Here is a 17,705-nt window from a genome sequence, read left to right as displayed (position 1 = left end):
ATGGCGTCGTCTGCGCTTACCAGCCGTGTGCATTCCTCAAAACACTGAAGGACTTTACAGAGGTCTTTCAGCTTCGACCACTGCACACCTGTCAACTCCATGTCTGCTCTCAAAGTGCCTGGCCGTGTATCCTCCCACAAATGCATTATGGCCTGCCTCTGCTCGCACAGCCGCTCCACCATGTGCAGGGTGGAGTTCCAACTTGTTGCAATGTCGATAATGAGGCGGTGGTTGGGAAGGTGGAGCAATCGCTGCAGCTTCTGCATACGAACGGAGTGTACAGGCGACCGGCGGATGTGCGCGCACAGTCTTCGCACCTTCTGGAGCAGGGCTGTTAACTCCGGATAATTTTTGAGGAAGCACTGCACCACCAGGTTCAAGGTGTGAGCCAAGCAAGGTATGTGGCTGAGTTTTGAAAGGGCTATGGCTGCCACAAAATTACGGCCGTTATCACTAACTACCTTGCCTGCCTCAAGATGTACACTGCCCAGCCATGACTCAGTTTGTCGCTTCAAGTACTCGGCCAGCACCTCGGCGGTATGTCTGTCGCCCAAACACATCATCTGCAACACAGCCTGCTGACGCTTTCCACTAGCTGCTCGATAGGGGGACACATCGTGTGCAACAGTGGCAGCTGCAGATGGAGTGCTCGTACGACTGCGCTCTGTGGACGAGCTTTCGCTTCTGGAGGAGGAGGAGGAGGGTGGAACGCCTACAGCCAACTGTTTCCTATACCGTGGGCTAGGCAGCACTGTCCCACCACCGCTGTCCCCTGTGGACCCTGCATCCACCACATTAACCCAGTGCGCAGTGATGGACACATAACGGCCCTGGCCATGCCGACTGGACCATGCATCAGTTGTGAGGTGCACCTTTCCGCTCACTGACTGCTTGAGTGCATGGACAATGCGGTCTTTCACATGATGGTGGAGGGCTGGGATGGCTTTGCGAGAGAAGAAGTGGCGACTGGGTAGGTCATAGCGTGGTACTGCATAGGCCATGAGTTCGCGGAAAGCTGTGCTTTCCACCAACCGAAAGGGCATCATCTCAAACGAGATTAGTTTGGCAATGTGGGCGTTCAAACCCAGTGTACGCGGATGAGAGACTGAGTACTTTCTTGACCTACTCATAGTGTCTGGGAGGGTGAGCTGGACTTGAGAGCTGCATATGGTGGAAGTAGCGGTGGACAGGGCGGACTGAGAGAGGGTTGATGATGGTGATGGAGTTGGTGTTCTTTCTGATGGCCTAGAATCAGTCTTTCGTTGATATAACAGTGGGATTCCCCGACTGCTGTGGCCTTGCAACGACACCTCAACATTTGCTGCTGTGCTAACCGGTGGGCTTACAGTGGGGGAAACAATGTAGCGTTGATGACTACCTTCGTTGTGATCAGTTGCACATGTGGCACTTGAGGTTTGGTGTTGTGTCCACGCTTGCAAGTGCATGCTGGTTAAATGTCTAAGCATGCAACTGGTATTCAAATTTTTCAGATTTTTCCCTCGGCTAAAGGTCTTTGCGCACTTCTTACAGATAACCTAGGCCTGATCATGAGGATTTTGTTAAAAAAAGTGCCACACTGCACTCTTCCTACTTTGGCAGACATTTTGCGGCCTAGCACGCTGTGATCTTTTGACCCTCTGGACAACCTGTCCAGCAACTCTTTTGATGTTTGGAACCTGTCTTTGGAGTGCTCCGGGCCTGCCAGATAACAGCTGTTGCGATGTCGATGTCTGCTGTGGATGCTCCTCATCTGAGCTATTGGAAGCAGCACCCTCTTCCCCCAATGGATGCCAATCTGGGTCAACAACTGGGTCATCCATCACCTCCTCTTCTATGTCATGTGCACCTTCCTCTGTGTCACCGTGTATGGTGGTATAGTGTGCGGGAAGGGGCACCTGAGTCTCATCAGGGTCAGAATCTGGCTCTGTACACTGCGAGGACAATGTAGTGCTCTGAGTGAATGTACCAGCAGAATCATCCATCAGCGGCTGTGCATCAGTGCACTCCATGTCAGATTCATCTTGGCCTGGGTAATTCACCATTTCACTTGATAATCCAGGCATGGTATGTGAAAACAGCTCCATGGAGTAATCAGTAGTATGGCCTGCGTCATCCTTCAATCTTGGTTGGGGTGAAGGACACAAGGAAAGGTGTGGTTCATGAACATGAGCCTCCAATGACGACTCAGTGCTTTTACTTTTTACAACTGAAGAAGAGGAGGCGATAGAGCTGGAGGCTGAGTCAGCAATGTAAGACAAAACTTTTTCCTGATGCTCTGGCTTTAAAAGCGGTTTGCCAACTCCTAGAAAACTAAGCGTTCGAGGCCTTATGTAGCCAGATGATGACGCAGGCTCAACACCTCCTGCATTCGGTCCTATTTTGCTCTTGCCACTACCATCAGATCCACCACCAACACCATCATTACCAGCTGCCAACCCCCGCCCAATTCCACGGCCTCTTCCACCAGCCTTCCTCATTTTTGGTAGAAATGTAGACAAAATCCAACAAACTATATAGTATGTAAAACAAGGTACAAGGTGTCTATAGGACAGGGGAGATTTTGAATTTCTGCACACACTTTTGGACACTGGACACTTTTGGATTGTGTGAGGCCCACTGATATCTGAGCGCTATGTGACAGGCTCGATGGCACAGCTGTGACCTAAGTGACTAGAGAATAAGTGAGATTTTGAATCTCTGCACACACTTTTGGACACTGGACACTTTTGGATTGTGTGAGGCCCAATGAATATCTGAGCGCTATGTGACAGGCTCGATGGCACAGCTGTGACCTAAGTGACTAGAGGATAAGTGAGAGTTTGAATCTCTGCACACACTTTTGGACACTGGACACTTTTGGATTGTGTGAGGCCCAATGAATATCTGAGCGCTATGTGACAGGCTCGATGGCACAGCTGTGACCTAAGTGACTAGAGGATAAGTGAGAGTTTGAATCTCTGCACACACTTTTGGACACTGGACACTTTTGGATTGTGTGAGGCCCAATGAATATCTGAGCGCTATGTGACAGGCTCGATGGCACAGCTGTGACCTAAGTGACTAGAGGATAAGTGAGAGTTTGAATCTCTGCACACACTTTTGGACACTGGACACTTTTGGATTGTGTGAGGCCCAATGAATATCTGAGCGCTATGTGACAGGCTCGATGGCACAGCTGTGACCTAAGTGACTAGAGGATAAGTGAGAGTTTGAATCTCTGCACACACTTTTGGACACTGGACACTTTTGGATTGTGTGAGGCCCAATGAATATCTGAGCGCTATGTGACAGGCTCGATGGCACAGCTGTGACCTAAGTGACTAGAGGATAAGTGAGAGTTTGAATCTCTGTACACACTTTTGGACACTGGACACTTTTGGATTGTGTGAGGCCCAATGAATATCTGAGCGCTATGTGACAGGCTCAATGGCACAGCTGTGACCTAAGTGACTAGAGGATAAGTGAGAGTTTGAATCTCTGCACACACTTTTGGACACTGGACACTTTTGGATTGTGTGAGGCCCAATGAATATCTGAGCGCTATGTGACAGGCTCGATGGCACAGCTGTGACCTAAGTGACTAGAGGATAAGTGAGAGTTTGAATCTCTGCACACACTTTTGGACACTGGACACTTTTGGATTGTGTGAGGCCCAATGAATATCTGAGCGCTATGTGACAGGCTCGATGGCACAGCTGTGACCTAAGTGACTAGAGGATAAGTGAGAGTTTGAATCTCTGCACACACTTTTGGACACTGGACACTTTTGGATTGTGTGAGGCCCAATGAATATCTGAGCGCTATGTGACAGGCTCGATGGCACAGCTGTGACCTAAGTGACTAGAGGATAAGTGAGAGTTTGAATCTCTGCACACACTTTTGGACACTGGACACTTTTGGATTGTGTGAGGCCCAATGAATATCTGAGCGCTATGTGACAGGCTCGATGGCACAGCTGTGACCTAAGTGACTAGAGGATAAGTGAGAGTTTGAATCTCTGCACACACTTTTGGACACTGGACACTTTTGGATTGTGTGAGGCCCAATGAATATCTGAGCGCTGTGACAGGCTCGATGGCACAGCTGTGACCTAAGTGACTAGAGGATAAGTGAGAGTTTGAATCTCTGCACACACTTTTGGACACTGGACACTTTTGGATTGTGTGAGGCCCAATGAATATCTGAGCGCTATGTGACAGGCTCGATGGCACAGCTGTGACCTAAGTGACTAGAGGATAAGTGAGAGTTTGAATCTCTGCACACACTTTTGGACACTGGACACTTTTGGATTGTGTGAGGCCCAATGAATATCTGAGCGCTATGTGACAGGCTCGATGGCACAGCTGTGACCTAAGTGACTAGAGGATAAGTGAGAATTTGAATCTCTGCACACACTTTTGGACACTGGACACTTTTGGATTGTGTGAGGCCCAATGAATATCTGAGCGCTATGTGACAGGCTCGATGGCACAGCTGTGACCTAAGTGACTGGAGGATAAGTGAGAGTTTGAATCTCTGCACACACTTTTGGACACTGGACACTTTTGGATTGTGTGAGGCCCAATGAATATCTGAGCGCTATGTGACAGGCTCGATGGCACAGCTGTGACCTAAGTGACTAGAGGATAAGTGAGAGTTTGAATCTCTGCACACACTTTTGGACACTGGACACTTTTGGATTGTGTGAGGCCCAATGAATATCTGAGCGCTATGTGACAGGCTCGATGGCACAGCTGTGACCTAAGTGACTAGAGGATAAGTGAGAGTTTGAATCTCTGCACACACTTTTGGACACTGGACACTTTTGGATTGTGTGAGGCCCAATGAATATCTGAGCGCTATGTGACAGGCTCGATGGCACAGCTGTGACCTAAGTGACTAGAGGATAAGTGAGAGTTTGAATCTCTGCACACACTTTTGGACACTGGACACTTTTGGATTGTGTGAGGCCCAATGAATATCTGAGCGCTATGTGACAGGCTCGATGGCACAGCTGTGACCTAAGTGACTAGAGGATAAGTGAGAGTTTGAATCTCTGCACACACTTTTGGACACTGGACACTTTTGGATTGTGTGAGGCCCAATGAATATCTGAGCGCTATGTGACAGGCTCGATGGCACAGCTGTGACCAAAGTGACTAGAGGATAAGTGAGATTGGATGGCTTTTAAAAAAGCAGTTTGCGGAGCAGTGGGTAAACAGCAATGCCAGCCTGTCAGGAAGCCTTAGAAGGCAGCCCAACAACCAACACCACTGATACACCACTATATAGCCTCCCCTTGCACTGCACACACAGTGACTGGTGTGTTGTGCAGGCCAAATCTCTAGCAGCAGAAGCAGTTTTTTGGTCTTCTTCCCTGCCTAACGCTCTCCCTACAGAATCAGCAGCAACCTCTCCCTATGCTAAGATCGGCAGAAGTAAGATGGCGGTCGGCGTGCACGCCCTTTTATACCCCCTGTGACGCCCACCAAAGCAAGCCAATCACTTGCATGCCCTTCTGAAAGATGGTGGTGACCCGTGCCTATGTCATCACGTTGCCCACAGTGTCCGTGGATCCTGATTGGCTGAAAAAGAGCGCAAAACAAACTTTTGAAACGCGACTTTGGCGCGTAAGTCGCCGACCTCGTGGCCGACCTCATCCTAGGGTCGGGTTTCGTTTCATGAAACCCGACTTTGCCAAAAGTCGGCGACTTTTGAATTTTTTCAACCCGTTTCGCTCAACTCTAGTGGTCACTGTTCCCTAGGTGCCCATCGACTCGTACTTCTGTTATTCTATCTGGCCTGTTGCTTAAAATTAAGTCCAGAAGGGCTGTCCCTCTAGTTGGGCCCTGCACAAGTTGTGACAGATAATTATCCTTGGTCACTGACAGAAATTGGTTTCCTTTCTGAGATACGCAGGTTTCAGTTTCCCAGTCTGTGTCGGGGTAGTTGAAGTCCCCCATAATAATCACCTCATTGTGATTTGCTGCTTTGTCTGTTTGTTTCAATAATACATTTTCAGTGGTTTCTGTTATATTTGGTGGCTTATAACAAACCCCTATGAGGATTTTATTACTTTTCCCTCCTTTTATCTCCACCCATAGAGACTCCACCTCTTCATTTCCCTCTTGTATATCTTCTCTTAGTGGGGGCTTTAAAGTGGACTTTATATATAGACAGACGCCACCCCCTTTCCCTTTTTTACGATCCCTCCTAAACAAATCATATCCTTGCAAGTTAGCCGCCCAGTCATAGCTGTCGTCTAACCATGTCTCAGTTATTCCTACTATGTCGTATTTTTCCTCATACATTACCAACTCCAGATCTTCAATCTTATTGGTCAGGCTTTTTGCGTTGGTCAGTATGCAGGAAAGAAGTTTTGCTTCCTTTTTCTTAGCTTCCTTCTGAGTACCCTGTTTTTGGTCCTCTTTACCACATCTAGTATCTTTGATTAGTTTGTCCTTCTGCTGCATGTTCTTGTCTGCTGTTTTTCCTCCCATCCCCTCTTCTTCTAACTGTTAAAAATTTTTTCTCTAATATCTAATCTGTGTCTCCTCCCATTCAGTTTCATTTCATTGCTTCTAATCTTTCCTTGTGCAAATGAGAATAAAGTTGATCCTTCTACAAAGTGACAGCCCTTGAGATATTTGTAGACAGCTATTAAGTCTCTTCTAAGTCTTCATTTTTGCAAGTTAAACATTCCCAAATCCTGCAACCTTTCCTCATAAGACAGGGTTTGCAGACCGGTCACCATTCTGGTCGCTCTTCTCTGAATTTGCTCCAGTTTGTTGATGTGTTTTTTAAAATGTGGTGCCCAAAACTGGACACAGTATTCCAGATGAGGTTTGACCAAAGAGGAGTAGAGGGCAATAATGACTTCACGTGATCTAGACTGTATGCTTCAGTTAATACATCCCAGAATTGCATTTGCCTTTTTTTCTGCTGCATCACACTGTTGAGTCATATTCAGTTTATGGTCTATTATTATACCCAAGTCTTTTTCACATGTGCTGTTGCTTAGCCCTATTCATCCCATTCTGTATATGCTTTTTTTAATTTTTATTGCCCAGATGTAGTACTTTGCATTTTTCCCTGTTAAAAACCATTCTGTTAGTTGCTTCCCACTTCTCCAGTTTATTTATATCTTTTTGAATCCTCTCTCTCTCTTCTCTAGTATTAGCTATCCCTCCTAGCTTTGTGTCATCAGCAAATTTAATCAGTTTACCCTCAATTCCTTAATCTAAATCATTGATGAAGATGTTGAACAATACAGGGCCCAGGACAGAGCCCTGTGGTACCCCACTTGAGGGTTGTTTTCATTGCAACCATCAAAATTCCCCTAAGGATCAGGGGAAGAAGAAACACGTCGGGTTTAATTCTGAGCATTTGTGGCATGAAGATCCTGTAACTGGGCTAATGTATGACTGTTGGATGGTGTGTTCTCCTGCTCGTCTCCCGCCTGGTACCGCCTGGTCATCCTGAGGCTGTATTGAGGTAACGTGTTGGGGATTTTATACCCTATTAGGGCGGGTTGTTTGCCCATTGGTGCAGTATAAGCATTGTTCACTGCACCATTTTTTCTTCCCCACACATATGAGCCGTGTTTCATAGGGCCCGAGGGCAGCAGTGTTAGCTCTTGGTTAACTTTTTAAGTTACCTCATTGAGATAGTATAGATCTAATATGTGCTGCTCTTTATATGGAGTAGTGATATCTATTAACCATTAAACATGACAGCTCAGGTGGACTGGGGCAGGTCCTGCTCGTGTTAGCATTTACACTATGCACTTTTGTTTGTCTTTGCACAAGTTCCCCATTTTTGTCTTGTCTTGTCCATAATCTAATAAAGAGAATCTGTAATCTTATCAATATGGATCTATGGTCGCAATCTTCATATATGTGTGTGAATATTTTATTTGGAAAGGAGGATTTTTAAATAATTTTCACTGTCTTTCTGATTTAATACTGAATATATCAGGGGTGCTGAGTACAAAGAGACTCCTCAAACTGCTGTCTATCATGTCTATTTGATCTAAGACTGGTGATATCAGGAGTGCTATGATAAGGAGAGGCTGCTCACACTACTGTCTGCTCTATCTTTCTATGCTAGGGGTGCTGAGGTAAGAAGAGGCTGCTCACACTGTCTAATCTAATACTTAAGATAACATGGTTGCTGTAGAAGAAAGATGTTGCTCACACTGCTGTCCACCATGTCTATCTGATATAATTCTGGAGATATCAATGAGTTTTATGGTAAGAAGAAGCTGCCAACTCTTCTGTCCGCCCTGTCTTTCTGGTCTAATACTGAATATACCAGGGGTGCTGAGGTACGAAGAAGCAGCTCACATTGTTATTCACCTTGTCTACCTGATCTTATACTGGATATACCATTGGTGTTGAGGTAAGACGAGGCTGCTTGCACTGCTGTCCACCCTGTTTTTCTGATTTAATACTAGATATACCTGATGTAATAGTGTTAGTAGAGGTTGCTCACATTTCTATCTTCCCTGTTATTCTGATGAAATACTGGAGATACCAATGGTTCTGAGGTTAGAAGAGACTGTTCACACTGCTGTGCACCATGTTTTTCTGACCTATTACTTGAGGAAACATGGGTACTGGTTTCTATCTACCCTATTATTCTGATCTAATACTAGAGATACCAATGGTTCTGAGGTTACCAGAGGCTGTTCACACTGCTGTGCACCAATTTTTTCTGACTTATTACTTGAGATAGCAAGGGTGCTAAAGTAAGAACACACTGTTCACACTGCTTTCCATGATGTCTATGTGATCTAATGCAGGAGATACCAGGGGTGCTGAGGTAAGTAGAGGATTCTTTCTCTGCTGCCCACCCTATCTTTCTGATCTCATACTGGTGATACCAGGTGTGATAAAGGAAGTAGAGGCTGTACTTTCTGGTATTGACCTTATCTTTCTGATCTTGCAGGGTGCTGAAGTAAGAAGAGGTTGCCCACGCTGCTGTCTACCATGTCTACGTCATCTAATAAACTGGAGATACCAGGGGTGGTATGTTTTTTTTTATTTTACATCAAAATGGTACATTAATTTTTATTTTTTTTCTGTCATAGCACTGACTTGTTACATCTTAATGGATGTCTCACTTTCTATTGAAGCCAAAAAAGGCAGTGATTATTCAACCCTGGATTTTGACTATGGCTGGAGTCTTATGCGAGGGAGTTGTGCTGATTATGCTAATGTCACTCAGATAGTGATGGGTGGACCCATGGATGTTCAGGTCCATCAGGTTTGGCCGAATAGTAAAAAAAAGTTCGACTCTGGTACCTGAACAAGATCCCAAACCTAGAATGAGCGACCCAAACATCCAGTGTTTCCCAAGCTGTCATCTGTGTGACAGCTCGAGAAACACTGGCTCTAATTGGGGGGGTAAGTTCATTATCACTAGTCAGAGTGCTGTGGTTCCCATGCTGTCACACAAATGAGAGCGTGTGAGCTAGCAACTGTGACCGGCGGTAAAAAGTTTTCACCGGTCACAGATGTGGCCTGATGAGAGTACTACTCTCATCATCATACTCCTGGTCTTGCTGATAACAGCCAGAGCAGGCATACAATGATGAGAGTATTTACTAGCCGGCACTTTATTGCGCAATCAATAAAATAAAAAAATGGCATTGGGTTCCCTCTATTCTGGATAACCAGCGTAGGTAAAGCTGACAGCTGTCAGCACTATCTTGGCTTGTTAACAAAAATAGATAAGTCCCCATGCAATGTTTTTAAATTATTTAATTAAATAATTAGAAAAAACATCATTGGGCTCCTCTCATTTTTGACACTAGCCAATCTAAAGCAGATAGCTGGGGGTTGGTATTTTCACACTGGGAAGGGGCCATGGATACTGGCGCTCTCCAGCCTAAAATTATAAGCCCACAACCACCCTAGAAAAGTCACATCTATTATATACACACCAATTCTGGCACTTTGCCCAGTTCTTCCCACTAGCACTGGTGCGGTGGCAAGTGAGGTCATAGTTGTAAGGTTCATGTCACCTGCTTTATGGCCACTGGCATCAAGCCCATGGATTAGTAATGAAGACCTGTTTATCAGATCCCACCCCATTACAAATCCTATAGTCAAGTGTAATAAAAACACAGGCTAAAGTTCTTTAATTGAAATAAACACACAGACTCCTTATTTGAAATAAAAACTCCCCTACCCTAGCTGAGTTGGACCATGTTATGGGACATATGGATAATCAGTGAACAGGTGAGAAATACTATGTTTTTTTATTTTTATTTGAAAAATAATGAATGGGTATAACAGGGTTGGGGAGTTTTTATTTCAAATAAAGGACTTTACTATGTGTGTGTTTTTTAACTTAAACTTACAGGGTTAGTAATGGGGGCATCTTATAAACACCTCTACATTACTAGTCCATGGGATTGATGTCAGGGGACATAAAACAGCTGACCTAACTACAAAACCATTGCCCCACTTGCCACCGCACCAGGGTAAGTGGGAAGATCCAAGGCTAAGCACCAGATTTGGGGCATCTTATGGATGCACCATTTGTGGGGTGGCTGAGGATTGATGTCCTTAGCCTAGGAGGGGGCCAATATCCATTGGCTCTTCCTAGGCTATTAATATCAGCCCGCAACTGTCTGTTTAGCCTTTGCTGGTTATTAAATATAGGAGGGATCCCACATAACATTTTGGGGGGTCTCTCCTATAATAACCAGTAAAGGCTATTCAAACAGCTGTGAGCTTTGATTAATAGCCTGGGAATCTTTATGGCTATTAGACTCATTCTCAGAATAATAACATCAGCTCACAGCTGTCTGATTTCTGGTTATCAAAAATTGGTCCATCCATTCCTCCCTCATCCATCCCTCACTCATCTCTCACTCATCTATCACTCTTCAATTCATGCCTCCCTCACTATCCATCAATCCCTCCTTCATCTATCCATTCATCCCTCTCTCATTCATTCATTCATTCATCCATTCCTCATCCCTCCCTCCCTTCCTCCCTCATCAATGTCTTCCTCCCTCATCCATCCATTCCTTCCTCATCCATCAATCCATTTTTTCATACATCCCTTAGGCTGGTTTCACACTTGTGCTTTTTTGTGCTGTTTTTTAGCACAAAAAAGCATGCTTTTTTCCCTATATTTTAACATGGGTGCGCATAGGTACGCATACACATGCGTTTGTATGCGTTTGTATGCGCATGCGTTTTTTTGTAGTGTGCGCTCGGGCGCACAAAATGCATCCTGTTGCATTTTTTGTGCGTCCGACTTGCCCCCCAAAATGCATGCACACGCAATGCGTTTTTTTACAGCAAAACACCCATTATAGTCTATTGGTGTGCATACGTGCGCATTGTTATGCGCACGTATGCTCAAAAAAAGTATGCGTTTTTTAAAAAAACGCACCAAAACCCGCAAAAAAACGCACACAAACGCATGATGCGTTTTTCCATGCGCTTGTGTGCGCAAAAAACACGCAGCAAAAAAACGCTAGTGTGAAAGTAGCCTTATCAATCCACCCCTCTCTTATCCATCCCTCCCTTATCCCTTTCTCATCCATCCATCCCTCCCTCCCTCACTCATTCATCCATCCATCTCTCATCCATCCATCACTCCATCATCAATCTATCCATCCCTCCTTCACCCATCCCTCCCTCATCCATCTAGCCATCCTATTTATATTTTTAAAAAAAACACAAACTAAGAAACACAAAAAAAACTAAAAAAAAAGGAAGATCCATGAGGCACAAGTCCAAGTGGAGGAGGGGGTAGAGGTGTACATGGTGTATGTGGAAAGAGTGAAACAACACCATTTTTTAAACAAATGGCTTAAACTAACAGACATGAGGAGCACAAATATTGCTCACCGCCTCCCAAGAGTTCTCCTCAGATGGATATCCTTGCCACTTGATGAGGTACTGCAGCTGACTTCTGTAGATCCTAGAGTCCAGAATCTTCTCCACAACAAACTATTCTTGTCCGTCCACCAACACAGGCTGAGGAAGAGGCGTAATATGACCTTGAAAGTATTTGGAGACACTGGTTTTAATAGGGAGACATGAAACAGAGGATGTACCTTCAAGGTCCTTGGTAACTTCAGACGACAGGCAACGGAGCTCACGATCCCAGTGATCTTGAACTAGACGATGAATTTTTGTCCCAGTTTTTGTTATGGAACGTTCAATCTCAAGTTTTTTGTGGATAACCACACTGAGTCACCTACCTTGAACATAGGTGCAGGCCTCTGAAACCTATCGGCAGATCTTTTATATCTCTCCTGTGCAGTAGATAACGATTCCTTCAGGGTTTCCAGATTCTGTCTCATTGCCGCCAACCTCTCATGAACTGCAGGTACCAATGCATCGATCGGGGATCTGGGATGATAACCCAAGTTGGCAAAGAATGGTGTTGCCTTATGTGGCGTAGCGCCTACTGTGTGTGTTGGGGAACACTCGCTTGGCAGCGGATTAGCGTAGTCATGCACGGGTTTTTCACACAAAACAGTCCATATGGTTTATTTAAGCACCATAAACCATGCCGTAAGCCAGGTTGCACATCACCGGCTTACGCATAGTCCATTACTTTATCACATAAGCTTTACTAAGCATCCACTAGTCATGCCTGACTTTCTCCAGTCACCGAGTGACCGCACAGTTCAATAACTGAGCTTTCCCAGTGTACACAGTTCTTTCCCCATGCCTGGGGTTACCTCTCAGTAGCTCCTGCTCCACAGACTGACCGCCTGTCAGTCCTGGTTCCTGGGAAAGCTGCCAAACTGGGATCACCGTCCTAATGTCCAGTGCACTAGCGACAGTACAGATCCTCAGATGGAAGGTAGCTCCCCCAAACGCAGTGCCTTCACAGACTCCACAAACCCATGTGGCCTGTCCGAGTGCTATTCAGGACATTTGTCCAATGCCCAGGCCACCAGGTCCAAGGTCTTACCACGTGCTGCAGGAATCCGATCCTACTCCCAGGATCTTCCAACACAGACCTTCCAGGACCTTGCACCCTGAACCATTCAGGTACACACACTCTGAACATGTGACCATACCGCAGTCACATTATATGGTTGTAACCACCCCCATGGATAGGAGATGCATGTGTGGTTAGTCAATGCCCACACAGCTCTCTGACTAACCATATAAACCCCCCTTATAAGTAATACACAGCAAATACTTGTGGAACTATAAGTCCCAGCATAACCATATCATTTAGGGCTTACAGCGCAGAGGACATCTGCGACACATACTGGCCATTTATAATAATGCCAGTCCCTAATTCACCATCATAATTATGCCTCCAAGTGCAACCTGAAGTGCACACACAGCGCCCCCTAGCTGTAACAGAGGTTACTGCATCACACTTAGTAGATGAACTCTGAGAGTTGTTGTAACAAAATTCTGCTAGCGAAAGCAACTCCAACCAGTCATCCTGCGAATGGCTGATATACCATTGAAGATCCTTTTCCAGAGTCAGCTCCATCTGCCCATTAGTCTGAGGATGATACGCAGAAGACAGATAAGCATTAACACCAAGTGCAGAACAGAATCCCTTCCAGAAACTGGACATACACTGCACTCCCCAAATAGAGATGACTTTGTCCTGAACTCCATGCAGCAGGAACACATTCTGGATGACCAGATCTACCATATCCTTGGTTGAGGGAAGACTAGTAGAAGGGATGAAGCGGGCAGCTTTAGTAAGGCGATATATAACATCCAGAATAGAATTCTTTCCACCAGAGGTGGGCAATTCTACTATAAAGTCCATTGAAATAGACCCCCAAGGCAAGAGGGGACGGGTGATGGTTGTAGCAATCCAGTAGGTGATACATGAGGAATCTAAAAGTGTGCACATACCTCACAAGAGAGAACATAGCTCTTCACATCTTTCAAACAGATAAGCCACCAAAAAAATGGCTGATGAACTCCTGTGTCTTCTGTACCCCTCGATGACCAGCCAACTTGGAGTCATGGACAAACTTGAGTATCTGAAGCTTTACAGCCTCTTGAACATATAAACGTTGATCTCCGACCCACATACCGTTTTTGCGCACTAAGTTCACATCAGCAGTCGGGTTGACAAGAAATGGGTCTGCGTCATAGGCCTCCTTAATGGTCTTACATAAGTCCTTATTCTGAATGACTCTGACAAAGTTGGCATCAGGCAAGATGGTATTGGATGGGGTCTCAGGTAAGGAATCCGTGGCATGGATTCGGGACAAAGCATCCGCTTTCTCATTATGTGACCCTGGGCAGTGCAAAATTAAATTGGTTCAAAAATAGACTCCAACGAGCCTGCTGTGGAGAAAGACATCTAGCAGATCTAAGAAATTCCAGATTGCAATGATCCGTGTGCACGATAACTTGTTGTGCTGCCCCCTGCAGATGGTGTCTCCATTCCTTAAATGCAGCAATAATGGCTAGAAGCTCTTTATCTCCCACATCATAGTTCTTCTCTGCAGCGGAAAGTCTGCAAGAAAAAAAGCACATGGATGTAACAGGCCCTTCTCTCCCATTCTCTGTGAGAGGATGGCCCCCAGAGCACAGTCTGAAGCACCCACTTCCACGATGAAAGGATGTGCTAGGTTAGGGTGAATCAGTACAGGTACAGAAGAAAACCAGGACTTCAGACAATCAAAAGCTTAATGAGCCTGTGAGGACCACAAGAAAGTCTTTTCCTTCTTGGTTAACTGTGTAATCAGTCAAACAATTTCAGAGAAACTATGAATAAATTGTCTATAAAAGTCTGCTAATCCGATGAAACGCTGTACCTCCTTGACATTTTTAGGTGCAGGCCAATCAAGAATAGCCTGGATCTTACTTGCCTCCAGTTTAAGCCCCTGTGGCGAGATGACATACCCCAGAAATTGAATCTCTGTGTGATGGAATTCGCATTTCTCAGGCTTAATGTAGAGATGATTGTCTTTCAGACGTCTCAGGACGGTTTTAACATGCTCCTGATGTTCCTGCAATGAATCAGAAAAAAATCTAAATATCGTTCAGATAGATCATGACAAAATGGTCTAACAGATCTCTAAAAATATCATTAGCCAGATGTTGGAAGGTTGCCGAAGCATTGCAGAGACTGAAAGGCATAACCAGATATTAAAAATGCCTATACTGACATCTAAATGCAGTCATCCATTCGTCTCCAGAGTGGATCCGAATCAAATTATATGCTCCTCGAAGACGTAATTTAGAGAAGATTTGAGCATGTCGGTAATCAGCGGTAAAGGGTAGCGATTCCGGATGGTTACCTTATTGACCTCCCGATAATCAATACAAGTTCTAAGAGGTCCATCCTTCTTTTTAACGAAAAAGATGGGTGCTCCTGCCGGTGATGAGGAGGGGCGAAAGAAACCCTTAGCCAAATTCTCATCAATGCTTTCCTTCAAAGCCTGCAGCTCCGGAGCTGCTAGTGGGTAGAAATTCTTGAATGGAATAGCTGCCTCTGGAAGCAGTTCAGTGGGACAATCATAAGGTCTGTCAGGAGAAAGCTGGTCTGTCATTTTCTTCTCACAAATATCCGAAAATTCATTATAAATAGATGGTAGTAAACATACCTCAGTGGTATTTTCTGTATCCTGAGGACTTGCCTGGCTTGTTACTGGTATTTCTCTTGATGGGAAAGTGATCTCCTTGGTCTCCCAGGTGATGATAGGATTGTGCAACTGTTGCCATGGAATTCCTAAAATTAAAGGGAAATGTGGTGAAGAGATCAACATAAAGGATAACATTTCCTGATGATCGGGTTCCATGGAGGTACAGTTTCCTGACCTACTGGTCCAGAAACTAGAGGGAAACATTCACCATTTCCAAAGTTACCAGGGTGGCTGTCTCCTGAGTCTAAATGGAATGTTCCTTGACAAAGGTTAAATCCATAAAATTACCTCCTGATCCTGAATCCACCATAGCTGCACTGGGAATCCATTGACCCAACAACCGGATCTTAATGGGAAAGGAGCAATGTGTCTCTTTATCCCTCTGTGTTTTAGGAGAGGCAGTCACAGACAGAGATTGAAAGATGGCATTCACAGAAAAACTAGACTCCAACGTAACAGACTCAGCATCCTGATTCTCAAATTCCCCTACAGTTGGCCCGTACCTTGTTGTGCTGCTTGGGACAGTTGATAAGGAAGTGATCTGACTGACTGCAGTAAAAACACAGATTTTCCCGAAAACGATGCTCCTTGCGTTTGTTACTCTCACACAGCTGTAAAGCACCCACCTGCATGTGAACTGGTTCAGCCTCCCTAGAGGATTTACTTGTAGGTTCTTTAGGAGAAAAGGGAGAGTTAGAGACATGATTAGAGGCTGCAAAGCTCTCCTGTCTATGCTCAGTAATTAGTGTGTCAATGCTTATACAATGCTGTATAAAAGCGTCTAACTCTTGCTGAGCATCTGCATGAGCTAACTCGTCTTTCATCACACAAGACAATCTGCTCTTAAACATGGGTAATAGGGCGCAACATTCCCAAACCGTATCCACCACCAGCCGTCTAAACTCAGTAGCGTATTCAATGACAGAATGCTTACCCTAATGTAAAGATAGCAAGGCGGTCTCAGCTGTAGTGTGACGATTAGGGTCATCAAACATCATAGACATTGCAGCAAGAAAATCATCAAGGTTATTCAAACGAGGGTCATGAGTCTCCATAAGCGGATTTGCACACGCAAGAGCTCGGGAAGTAAGTAACATGATTATACATAAAACCTTTGATCGATCAGTAAGGAAGTGGGTGGCATGCAGATCAAAATACAAAAGGCATTGAATCACAAACCCAAAAATCTTGTAGTGGTCTCCATTGAACCTAAACGGTGGTAACTTGGGAGGTCTAACTGGCAGTAGCTGCCCTGAGGGTGGAGGTGCCCGTGCTGTCATCTGATTATTTAAATCCTGAAGCGCCTGTCCAAAATGGGCATCCCAGTTAGAAACCTTGTTTTGCAGAGCCTCTATATCCCCCTGTAAAGAGTGGATCATAGAAAATAACTGATCCAACTTTGTCTCAGTCGACATTATCCCAGCAGATTCCTTAACAGGCCTTAGTATCCTGTAACAATTATATGGGTACTAAGGAATCTGAATGCATGAAATAATATGAAACTGAGACCACAGGTGATGCAAATACAGTGGGGAAAAAAAGTATTTAGTCAGTCAGCAATAGTGCAAGTTCCACCACTTAAAAAGATGAGAGGCGTCTGTAATTTACATCATAGGTAGACCTCAACTATGGGAGACAAACTGAGAAAAAAAAATCCAGAAAATCACATTGTCTGTTTTTTTTTCATTTTATTTGCATATTATGGTGGAAAATAAGTATTTGGTCAGAAACAAGCAATCAAGATTTCTGGCTCTCACAGACCTGTAACTTCTTCTTTAAGAGTCTCCTCTTTCCTCCACTCATTACCTGTAGTAATGGCACCTGTTTAAACTTGTTATCAGTATAAAAAGACACCTGTGCACACCCTCAAACAGTCTGACTCCAAACTCCACTATGGTGAAGACCAAAGAGCTGTCAAAGGACACCAGAAACAAAAGTGTAGCCCTGCACCAGGCTTGGAAGACTGAATCTGCAATAGCCAACAAGCTTGGAGTGAAGAAATCAACTGTGGAACAATAATTAGAAAATGGAAGACATACAAGACCACTGATAATCTCCCTCGATCTGGTGCTCCACGCAAAATCCCACCCCGTGGGGTCAGAATGATCACAAG

At 44.9% G+C, this 17,705-nt stretch overlaps 1 protein-coding gene across 1 annotated transcript; it reads right to left on the bottom strand.

The window, feature by feature from the left end:
• Positions 1–16,527: 16,527 nt before the first annotated feature.
• Positions 16,528–17,007, bottom strand: LOC141099847 (protein LDOC1-like). Its single transcript, XM_073587886.1, has one exon. It carries the CDS (start codon positions 17,005–17,007, stop codon positions 16,528–16,530), a length of 480 nt encoding a protein of 159 aa, XP_073443987.1.
• Between the last annotated feature and the right edge of the window lie 698 nt (positions 17,008–17,705).

This window comes from Dendrobates tinctorius, unplaced genomic scaffold, assembly GCF_039654945.1.
Source record: "Dendrobates tinctorius isolate UK_male_01 unplaced genomic scaffold, ASM3965494v1 ptg000103l, whole genome shotgun sequence".
NCBI lineage: Eukaryota > Metazoa > Chordata > Amphibia > Anura > Dendrobatidae > Dendrobates > Dendrobates tinctorius.
This window is presented reverse-complemented; position numbering and strand designations above follow the sequence as displayed.

Excerpts from the sequence above, each read along its gene's own strand:
- LOC141099847 (XM_073587886.1), bottom strand. The coding sequence starts at position 17,007 with ATGTCGACTGAGACAAAGTTGGATCAGTTATTTTCTATGATCCACTCT.